Source organism: Opisthorchis viverrini (genome assembly GCF_000715545.1).
Source record: "Opisthorchis viverrini unplaced genomic scaffold opera_v5_449, whole genome shotgun sequence".
Taxonomy (NCBI): Eukaryota; Metazoa; Platyhelminthes; class Trematoda; order Opisthorchiida; family Opisthorchiidae; genus Opisthorchis; species Opisthorchis viverrini.
The window spans coordinates 166,554-177,879 of NW_008752109.1; the positions used below are offsets into that span (position 1 = coordinate 166,554).

General features: G+C 42.0%; 1 protein-coding gene across 1 annotated transcript in view; it reads right to left on the reverse strand.

Moving 5' to 3' along the window:
• Positions 1–561: 561 nt before the first annotated feature.
• T265_11130 (hypothetical protein) overlaps positions 562–11,326 on the reverse strand; it is a gene marked incomplete at both ends in the record, with an annotated part of 31,284 nt that continues 20,519 nt past the window's right edge. Inside the window, 3 exons of the mRNA XM_009177704.1 lie at positions 562–1,186; positions 2,853–3,003; positions 10,293–10,637. Coding sequence (XP_009175968.1) covers positions 863–1,186; positions 2,853–3,003; positions 10,293–10,637 — 820 coding nt within the window. The remainder of the gene's footprint in view (positions 1,187–2,852; positions 3,004–10,292; positions 10,638–11,326) is intronic.

Sequence of the window (11,326 nt, forward strand, 5' to 3'; positions counted from 1 at the left end):
CCTCGGAATGATTGTGTTAAGCTAGCACTAAGTCCCTCCCCCATCCACCTTTATTCTTTTCTTTACAATAAGGCTTTCAAATAAGTCATGGCTGTACGGCAGTGAAGCATTGGTGTTGAGCACTGATGTCATGCTGTCGTTGATGATGATGATGATGATGATAGCCGGATCACGTACCTCGTTACCGTAACAGCACGGGTGGAACCAACCCGATTATTGGACGATACAAAGTCGCACGTTTAAGAGCAAAATGTTCTCTGAAGGACACCTGTCGAAGTTACCAAATGTTTCCGGAAACAGTGTAGCTCTATGAAACCAACTATTCCCGATAATAATGTAAACCTAACATAGCTTGAATACCTACCACTCAAGTCTTTGAAAACGTGGAAGGTTTTTGCCTGAATACTTTTAAAAATGAAGAAGTAAATGTCCCACGCAATGGCGTTTCATCATGACAAACAGCATGGTTCAAGTAAATTAACTTAAATGGGTGCTCAAAGCTGTAACCGTATAACCCCTGAAGGGTGATGCCATGCTCACGGTGTTTGCGGCGGGTGGCTTAACCTTAGGGCTCTCATTGCAAATTGAGTGCAAATCATACAACAACGGGTTTTTTATGTACGAACTATGTAAAAACTGCATCACAACCAGTGTTGGTTATCAGTACCATACCATGTGAGAGTGGAGTCTCGGCACAATAATCAATCTGGCTAACACTAAAAAATAAACGCCAAAAAAGCGTATCTGGTCCCAAAAACTAATGGTGCGAAAGATGGATGCCAATGTACAATAACGAAAGTTGGGAACATGCCGTGCAAGTGTTTTTGTCAAGTTAAGCGTCCGAAGTATTCTCGTGGAGAGCTCATTTTGCATTGAATCTCTCCAAAGGTGGAATTTGGCTTTCGGAAAACTTGCTCGGTGAATTTGCATCACACAGGCCGATGTAGTTCAAACTCCGAAATGAAGAATTAAGGTGCCTGTCGATCAGTAGATCCGAATCTTGTTGTAGGTCTAGGTCCCAAGGCAGCTGACTGCGCGTGTGCTTCAATAACGCTTTGATCGATCGAACAACAGGCGCCAAATAAATCAGCATCTTGCTTGTGAGGCGTTTCATGGTTGAATTCCAAACTATTTTGGTCGTTTCCATTGCCATTGATTGAAGACACACTGAACACATCTTCTTCATCTGTGTAAATGTTAACGAGATACAGTCATTGAATTAGTGGGTCACATATATCATCCCTGATACAAAACATAGTACTGCAGAACAAAATCTTGCCACTATCGGTGCCCGATTGGTATTGACTAATCTGTAAATGGCCATATCGAGTCGAATGTGATACGTTACCAGTCAGGAATATTGTTGATTTTGGCCAACCATGTAAACGGAGCGAAATAACAGTGCGTACGGCAAACGATGAACAAGGGACATAGTTCATGAGGGTATCTTGCAGAGCTCTGAACACTAGCGAGCTGAGAAAGACTAGGAAAACTGGTAGACTGTTGGCTGAGGGGAACAAACGGAGATGTGGGTGCATTTCACAGTGGATTCAGTAGTACATGAAGTCGATAGCACACGTGTCCGGTCCGCGCCTTCTCTGTGTTAAGATCTAATGGCTGGTTTTTGGTGAAGATAATAGGGGTAAACAGAATGGGGAAAAAGGGTGAACTGGAGAGATTAAGGTGAAAGTTCTGAGAGAAATTTCTGCCTGAACATGATACCGTAACCAAATGTGTCACAAATAATACGGCTATGGAGTTACTGTAACCATCTTTCAGTCGAGTTAGCTAAGGCCGAGTTAAACGTCTGTTGCCTCTACAGCTAGTCTCCTACATGACCGTTGGTTGGTTATATCTCGGGAAATGGTCGGTATCCGTATAGATGGTTCCAATTTGGTATTCGTCACTCGTGAGGTTTACGCTTGGACAGATGTCACAGGCACAAAAGGTGACAAAAAGCTGGATTGCATCTACTTCAGCTGTTCATGGAATTCATATCATGACAAGCTGATTCTCTCAGATCGCTTCGTAGTCTATTGATTTGCAAACTCCACCATCACTTAAAGCTTCTGCGACGTATTTAAAAACTGCCTCTGCTGTGGCCGTCCACATACATCACAGGTATTTGAAATACCGAATTATAAAGACGGGTTCTGACACCCGAAGATGGACCAGTGTGGACCAGACTACTCGGTATCAACTGTACTATTCCTACGGTGTCCCGTAATCAACTGGTGGATAATGGATCGAAACAGTGAGATACACCAGACTGATATGACACGTGCTATGGAGAGGCGGAGACAATAAAAACGGTGGGGGAGCACGGAACATCTATCATCATGGTTGAATAGACTACTGGCGCACCGTAGTTATTATTCAGATCACCGCTGTCGATAAAAAGGAAGTGTAGCTCATGTCGGGTGGTCTTGATGAGGGGTTTCTGTGTCTCAGTGAAAAACACTTGGCCATTACACAAATGACTACTTTAATTTTTAACTGTCGAGGTGGCGTGGAAATCTTACGTATGGTAAATTGTACAACTGTGGTGAATGGTGCTATTTTAGAGCATTGCGCTGAGTAGATTGTAGACTGAAAGGACGTCTCGTCTCTGGAAACTACTCAAGATTACTCTAGAACGCGCTCAATCTATTTTCGTCACACGATTTTGGAGAATTTGATGGTGGTTGAATCAAGATCGCACGTTAGCTCGTTGGAACGCCTGTCCTGATGCAGAAGACTTCAGATTACCTGCAAGGAACCATAACAGTCGACTGAGATCGTACAACTGGCAAGAACCTCACAGAAAAAAACAATAAACCAAGTACTAACGTACCAGTTCGTGTACTCTGCACCTTGCCCGGTGTACTCCCGCCAGCAGACGGAACCGTGAAGTGAGCATTTGTGTTGCTCTGCCAAGGACGAGATTGTGAGATAACTCGTATATCATTATCATGCTCATTGTTATCTCCGATGCCCTTGGTTCTTTCGTCCGGTATGGGTAATCTGTGATGCAAATGAAAACGGACATATGCAATTATATGTACACATGCGAAAGCACTTCTTGTGTTGAATACTCATGACAATGTCCTTTGTAATCGTGTTCTTTTTCAGATTAGTCTACAACGAATCTACGAGGAACGGCTCATTTCTTAGCTGTAGCACGGTTAAGGCGTAACAGGTGTGTAAAGATTCATATGTGCTGAATCTGTTACAAGTAGATTTCTGAACGGTGAACATGACCTTACCTCTGAGGATCTGATACCTCTGGTATATCATCTGAAGCATTCAAACGGTAAAGCACTGTGATTCAACAGTGGTATTCTCGTACACACCTTTTAGTGATATCCAATGATGCACATGTTCAAGTATACTTGCATACCATGGCCTGAAAACCCACCTCATCTGTTTTGTTTCATCCCATAAATCTTGCAGTGAAACTTCCATATGGGATACATACCAAATCGTGTAGAACAGTCATTTGGGTTATATGAAATATTTTGCATACCCAATGTCTGGGAGCAAAAACAAGGGAGAATTTTAACTCGGAGAATGTTAGAGGCAGGCACAGAAGATTCTGAAGATAAAGGAAAAGGTAGACGAATCTCTGCGGTCCCCAGTAGATAAAAAGTAGAGTGAAGGCCATCCGTAGACCTAAGTAGGTATTACCGAAATATCTGACAGCTCATGGGTTTAAAAGCAGACTCTAGATAAAACGATTTGTCATTTTAGGTCAATAGTGGTGACCTAGCATCTGTTAAATATATCTTGGAAATGGTTAATTTTATAGTGAGATCCAGAATAGTTCGCATAAATCTGGTTCACATGATATTCTTACTGTGCAAAAAATATGGCCCGGAAGCACACAGGATGGTATTTCAAAGAAGCCAATGTCACAAGTTATATATGCATATTTTTAAATACAGGGTTAAAGCATAAATGGTCCACCCTTCAGGTAGCATCTATTCGAAAATTATGGTCAACGACGCAACTAGGGTTCGAAAACACTGTTGAAAAGCGTACAGGCTAGTCGCATGGAAATGCAGTTTGAAGTTACAGCTCAGGAAGCCCATATTTGCTGTTGCTTTTTGGCAGTAGTTAGATTTCAGATACTGAGTCGCTCCCAAAATTTGTGGCGACCCTTCAGGTAACCATAACGTTGCCCGAGACGACTTTACTATGAATGTATCAGTGTTCCGTATGTCGCATCGAATGTTCCGCTAAATTTAAGTGCTAATTTGTCAGCTAGTCGGATCAGTCACAGTGCGGTGCAGCTCTTCTCACATCCGCTGCCTTACTTACCCGGCCACGCTACGGTAGTTACGAAGTCACTGGACGAATCTAAATGGCCCAATCATCTTTGCTAATTTGCAGCGCTTGTAGGGTCAAAAGTGTTGTGCATATGAATATATATATATATATATATTGTATAGTGTATGTGGGTGCGTATATGTTGTATGGCAGTGAGACACGGCCTACGCGGGCAGATGGCACTTTCAAGGTTTTAACCATCAGCTTCTCAGCAGCGTCGCTAGTGTTGATGGCGTCAACGAATTTGCAACAAGGTTATCAGAAAACATGTATCAGGTTGTGCAGCGTGTACTTCATCATCACCTTCAGCTTACTGTACAACGCTTACTCGTTGTACAGTGCTTATAGTTGCCACAGTTCTGTTGGCCAATGGTTTGGGGAGGTAGATGTAGATAATTACACATTGGAAGTTGTAGGTTCCCCTTCTTTCCTGATCTCATCAACGAAAGGTCCACTGATACTCACACATTCACCTACCAATTCAGTGGCAGAAAATATTCAGCACCATTAGCTCTGGTGACCTGATCATGCCTTACGCATGTAGAAGAATCATCTACCTAGGCGAATGCTGTTCTCTGTGCCCCATTCAGAATAATACAGGCTACGAGATGGACCACATGTAACTTGACAAAACGGTGTAAACGGGGGTTACAAAGAGTCTGGGTGCTGGTGTGGTCCACCTTCCATCTGCACTACCTGCGTCTGGTTGGAGACAATGCTGAGCGCTCTCATTAGCATTTCTGCAGCCAGGTTTTTCAGGTAGTTCGACTGAGTGTTTTGGGATGTAGGCACCGAAAAGGGCTTGCAATATGCTACCATCATATTTCTCCGTCATTCTTTCTCTTCTTTTGACCTTAAGGCTTTGAATAAAATTAAGTAAAAATTGTGGTTCTATGGCAGCGATGTCGACACACTTTCTTGGTACGCTTCAAGTGGCAATTATCCGTCACGTGATACAAATGGGAAAATTGAGCAGAGTTGAGTGTTCTCCTCATAAGGTAAGTGAATACGATTCTCAATAAAGTCAATTTTGACACTCCTCAGTCGATATTAGTTCAAAAATTGACAGGAAGACTTCAAACAGACTCAGTCAACTCTCGGGCGCAGTACAGTTATTATTCGTTGTGAGAAGTTGTTACAACATCAAAGTAAATCAGTCGAGTGCCTTTCTGGTTGTAATCACAATGAGTAAGAAAGCTTTGGGGCATCTATTCCATCACAGAGATCATGGAAAACAATAGACTTATCATGCAGGTGTATGGTGCATTTGTCTTCGTCTCCCAATCCGGTTATGGATGGAGCAACTGGTGATGACAAATTCGCAACGGAGATGTCATCATTGTTTAGTTGTTTTGTTTCCAAGGTATCTTGGTGTTTGTATGCCTTTCAGAGCTGAATTCTTAAGACAGCATGAACAGGCTTACTACTTCCGCCCTAATATTTGAGCCAAACGAAGCAGGGAAATCTTGATGAAAATCTTTTACGCACTGATAGGATTATTCACATCAAACCGGGTCGTTTTTCTTTTATGTATCATGGCCCATTGCATCACGTACAATTACAACTGATACACGCTGAAACGTAAGATTCGTACCACTGCACTTTGGCGTGCCTCTGAATTTCGACAGCTTGGGAGACTATCATCAGAGCTGTATGATAAGCTAGCTGCCAACTTAAGGAATAATTCCGATACGAAATGTCAGAAATTGCGTGCCAGTGAGCACATACATACTATCTCCATTGTCTCGATGTTCAGTGCTCATTTGGGTTCATTATCCTCTGGTTATCGAGTAATTTTCATTCTTGTCCCTTAAGCATAACTTCACATGCATTTACGTGTTTCCCGGCAAACTTTACCCTTCAATCCTACCGTGCGATCTCTAGAGTGGAGATGGGTGCCTAGTCCTAAACAACCACAACACAGATAGCAAGTTAGCACATTATAGTGTGCATGCACTAGGTTGAGTATCCTGGAGTCAGCATTCCTTCAGATGTGAGGACACAGTACAGTTTCATCTCTGAAAAGTGGGTCTTTGAAGGGTGAACGTTTAAAGAGACAACTGACCCGTTATGGACTTTTGCTCCATTGCGCATGATAGCTTATCCGCTATCAACATAACCCTTTCGAAGAAACTTAAGATCAACTCGTTCAGCACTTGAAGGAGTTTCTGTGATTCAGCAAGCTCTCCGTTAAACCTACTGCGATCGGAGGGGAAAAATCTCATGAAACATTTTTGTTAGAATAGATGTCTACATTTTGAAAGGTCACACGGAAAGTCGGAACGAGTTGGCCCCTCTAGAGCTGGCAGTCTCCAAAATAGACCTCACTCGAGAATAGTGTGATTGCAGAACCTAAAGCCTTCATGCGTGAAGCAGTCTTAACAAACTGAATGAGTTTTCACGCTTTAATGTGTCGCGGTAATAGTAATAGCGTTTTCTCGGGCAGACAATTGCAGGGAGAGATGAAGAAGTGGAAGGTGAACATTCCAAAAGAAAGATGCCTTAGGGAGCAAACGATCTGACCTGACCCATTTGGGGCTAGCTCTTGAGATTGATTAGTATGTGCATATGGTGGCAAATTACGAGTCACGACTATGGATGGAGTATTCGTGAGTGTGCTGTCGTTCTTTCTAAGCTACTTGTTTACACATTCCTTTAGCATGATCTGTATCCGGACAGTTCAAAAGGATCCGACAAGCAATCGACCGGATCCTTTTCAATAAACATTCTAACCTGAAGAACGTTAGGGAAAACAGACGCAATACAAGGTAAGAATGGTCCCGTTTGATGAATTAAAGAATAATTTCCATGGGTGTTGTATATTGCAACACAGACTAGCAAGCACCGACGTCCCGCTACTGTTTTCACTATGTTGGAATTTGGCCTACTCCCTGAATCTTAGTCAACTTTATCCGCAGCTGAATACCAAAAGCTACATATTCGCTCGACGCAAAATACTATTCATAAGGCTGTCAAACATTTTTCGAAAGCCTACGATCAGTTTTGAACCTTTTTTAACTCACCTGATTGGCACTTTCTCTGAGATTCTTTCAACCTTATGTTTTATTTTTTTAAAAATTGAACGCAGTCAGCGAAGCACATGTGCAAATTAGGTTGTTGTTAGCAGAAGACTAACCTGAATCTCTTATTCATGATAGTCTTCCATTGGATGTGCTGCACAAAGAACACTTCAGGTTTCGTTTGATACAATATTCGAGGTAACGCAGTGTATTTTGGGGACATTGAATACTGCACATAGGGTTACCGAAAACTCTGACAACCCTCTACTGGTTTCACCCGTCCTGGGGTTCATCAGATAGGCCTAGTCTCGACTAATGGTGTTACTATGCTGAGATATTCTGAAAATTGTGCCACCTAAAACACGAGGTTGCCTTTGTGCAGCATATCCAGTTAGAGAGTAGCATGAACGAAAGATTCATTTGAGTCCCTCGTTCGCACGTATAAAAGTTACAGATGGGTGTCTTTTGCCAATTAGCATATGTATTGAGTGCATCACTAAGTTATACACTGAGATTGTGTTCGGTAAAACGGAGGTACAAGGGAGATGTAATAAAATTGCACTTAATTTCATCAGTTGCAAGCGTGAAAGGGAGGAAAGTGTGGACTAATGGAATAATCACGACGCCAGTAGAGTTAGTTCCACGGTAGAAAGAACGTTTGGGTGGACACCCATGCTGGCTGTTTCGTCCTGATCCACTGAGAAAGTACGATAGTGAGATCCGTATGAATTTTTTCGTTTATGGTGTATTTTAAGACGTACATCAAAGGGGCCTCAGATGTACGTAACATAACAGCAGGAAAGAACTACGCGCTGCTCAATTTCCGCCAGTCTTATGCTTTACTAGAACCCAAATTATGGAAAGTTCGACGAATACACTCATTTTCATACTAATTTGTTTTTCATGGGAGACAGTCAGTGCCTCCGGTCCTGATGAGATCAGACGCTTGTACCTCAAGCTTACCACCTTGGCGCCGATTATTGACCCTAAAAGCTGAACGTAGCACAGACAGGCACGGTTTGATGAACTTTGCTTACTCCAATTGATGACCAATCGTGTCTTCAGGTGTAAGCTAGAATACGAACGGTTAGGTTGTTCTAGTCAGTGCTAGAGGCATGTCGCTTGATAAATGCTTGATCGTCGACTTATTGAGGCCCCTCTACTGGATGTGAGAATGTACCTGGAGAAATGGACTGTGCCTCCTCAAGCCTAAATACATTCAATTAGTTAAATTGAGGTGAGAATTTCTGGCGGAAAATAGCCCCACTAGTGAGAGACGATGAGGCGGATTTTGAAAACCTTTAGAAACAATAATTATTTGGGATGAAAGTTATAGTTGCGTAAGTATTACGGTACCACTTATAAATAAATAAGCATTAGCTTATTTTGGTCAGTCAGAAAATGTGCCATAGGTTACTAAGGACTAATAACGCACCTTGACATCCGAGTCCACTGGCGACATTCTAGTAAAAATTCTGTACCAGTATAGTTTTCAATGTCGTAACCTGGATTCTCCCAGTCGACGCATAAAGAATTGCGAATCATCACATAGTAATAATTTCATAAGTTACGTTCGTTCGTAGTGCAGTTAGCCAGGTCATTCCTTCAGCTACAAACCTTATAACAAAGTACAACCGTCCTAGTTGAGACACCTTTGTTCACCAAAGATAGTCAGAATACGAGAAGGAAGGTCACGTTTTGGAAGCAATGATCAAGCCATGGTTGGTGATTAGTCTAAACCTTGTGATTCGCAAATTAAGTCGGCATTAACAGGAGACTCAATCGAATCTAGTCTATAATTTTCTTTAGCTAGATGTACTGCACACAGGCTGCCTGGTTCGGTTGGGACGATGTTCACGATTTTCAAAGTACTTTTCCTGCTATGACACTACTTAGAAAGCTGAACGTCAAATTGGATGTATCCGCACATAAACACCCATAAGTAAATTAAGATGGTAGTGACTGAATCTCTCCTCCGTACTACTCTCATAATTAGTGTCCTATCAGTAAAATTACTTCGATATTTTGAATCTACTCCTAATTAAAACATGAGACCGCATTTGTGCAGCACGCTCAATTAAGGAATACTACCAATTAGATATCTCGTTAATACCGGATTAACTTGCACATGAGTGCTTATCTGCAGGCACGAAAGATCAGCGAAAATTCAGGAACTGAGCCTTTTCGATGAGCCACAAAAGGACGAGGGGACAGTGAGTTTCATCAACCTTAGAGATATTACTGCATCATAAAGTCGGTTAGTTCACTCTTTTCGTTGAAAATCAATTTTTTTCAACAGATAGTCACATCAGTCGCTTAATATTTTTAAGCAGCTACTCTGATGACATAACACAAAATTGTCGCTACTTCGATGTGCACCAAGCTTAATGTAATGTTCCATCAGCGTACGAAGTTTACCCTAAACAGATTATGACCCAACCGAATACTCTCATTTACAGACAAACTTGGTTTTGAGGGGAGAGTGAATTGAATCCAAGCTGAATCTCCTGTTTTTTATTATGGTCTCTTCTTCAGCTGCATTTGCTGCACCAAACCGTCTCGTATTTCACTTGGTATGATTCCCAGTGTTGCAATGCACTGTCTAGACGTAAAGCATTACGAAGATGGTTACTGAAAACTCTTCGACAGCTCACTACTGATTTGCCCACGCGACTATGGGCTCATCCGGTTGGTACAGTCCTAGAGTTTCCGTCAGTTTCATGTCCTACTTGAACCCAGGTTGGACGTAATACGTCAGATACTCTCATCCGCACACGAAGTTTGTTTTAACAGGGGACTTAGCTGAATCCAGCCGAATATCTTTCTTTATGGTGGTTTTCCTCAAAAAGAGATTCTATTGGATTTGGTTGAGTGTCCTTTCAAAACCAAGTTCGTATGCGGATAAAAGTTTCCGGCAAAAATAGCATAATTTTCAAGCCCTCATTCTTTTGTGAGCAAACTTACTTTCTTTCCACTCTACCGACTGGATTTTGAAGGTCCTCCTTGCTTGAATTCCAATTATCATTGCTGGTGTCAGTAATGTTTTTTCCATCCGAACGTCCCGGACCAAAAGTGACGACACGTCTATCATGACTAAAATAAGTTGCTAGACTTGTACGGGGTGAAAATGTGCTTGTAGAACCCCCAGAGTGATGATGTGACGCTGAATGTTGAGCAGTGGCCGCGAATCGAGAATGTCTACTGCTCCGCCCGGGGCGGTCAGAGGAACCTCGTGAACTAAGTGACTGATGGTCAGCTCTTGTATCAGAGCTTGTATCAATCTGTGGATCATAACGTCGCGTTTGAGGACTGTATAGGAAGGAAATAAATCGTTTAATAAAAACTTGTGTAAAAAAGAGGGTGCAATGAGCGGCTTTTAAAATTGGTTGTCTCGTTATGTTGAAATCTGATGAAAACAAATTATCATAAGTCGAAATGTTCTGTTAGACTTTTGTGGATAAAGGATATAGCAGACTCATATGAAGAAGTTAACCATGTAAGCACAACTGTGCCGCGTCGAAAGAAGTTCTAAAGATCGCCCCGTAGAACTCAGTATTCTAAATTGCTCAGTAACGTTACAGCAGCAAGGTAAAATTGAGTGAGCCTGGCTTTGTTAACAGTGATCGCATTTCAGTATAGCATGGATTCGCACTTTCCTGAAGACATGTTAATAATATCGATCGATTTTACTGACAGTCTGTGCAAGATCTTTCGGATAAGATAGATAGATCAAACCCCCAAGACCGAAGTCGTTTTGGAGATGGTGTCAGGTCAGCTCCACCAGTCAAGTCATTTAAAACGCATGGTTGAAACTCTCCCCCCCCCCCCAAAAAAAAAAAATTGTATGTTACCAGCTGAAGAGTGTTGTTAGAAATAGAAAACGGCAAAAATTTCACCACCAGAACAGCTTCTAAGCTGAACATACACCCATTTGCAAACTAATTTGGTTTCTCAAGAGACTCACCTGGAACCCAGCTGAATCTCTCGTTTGTGATGTT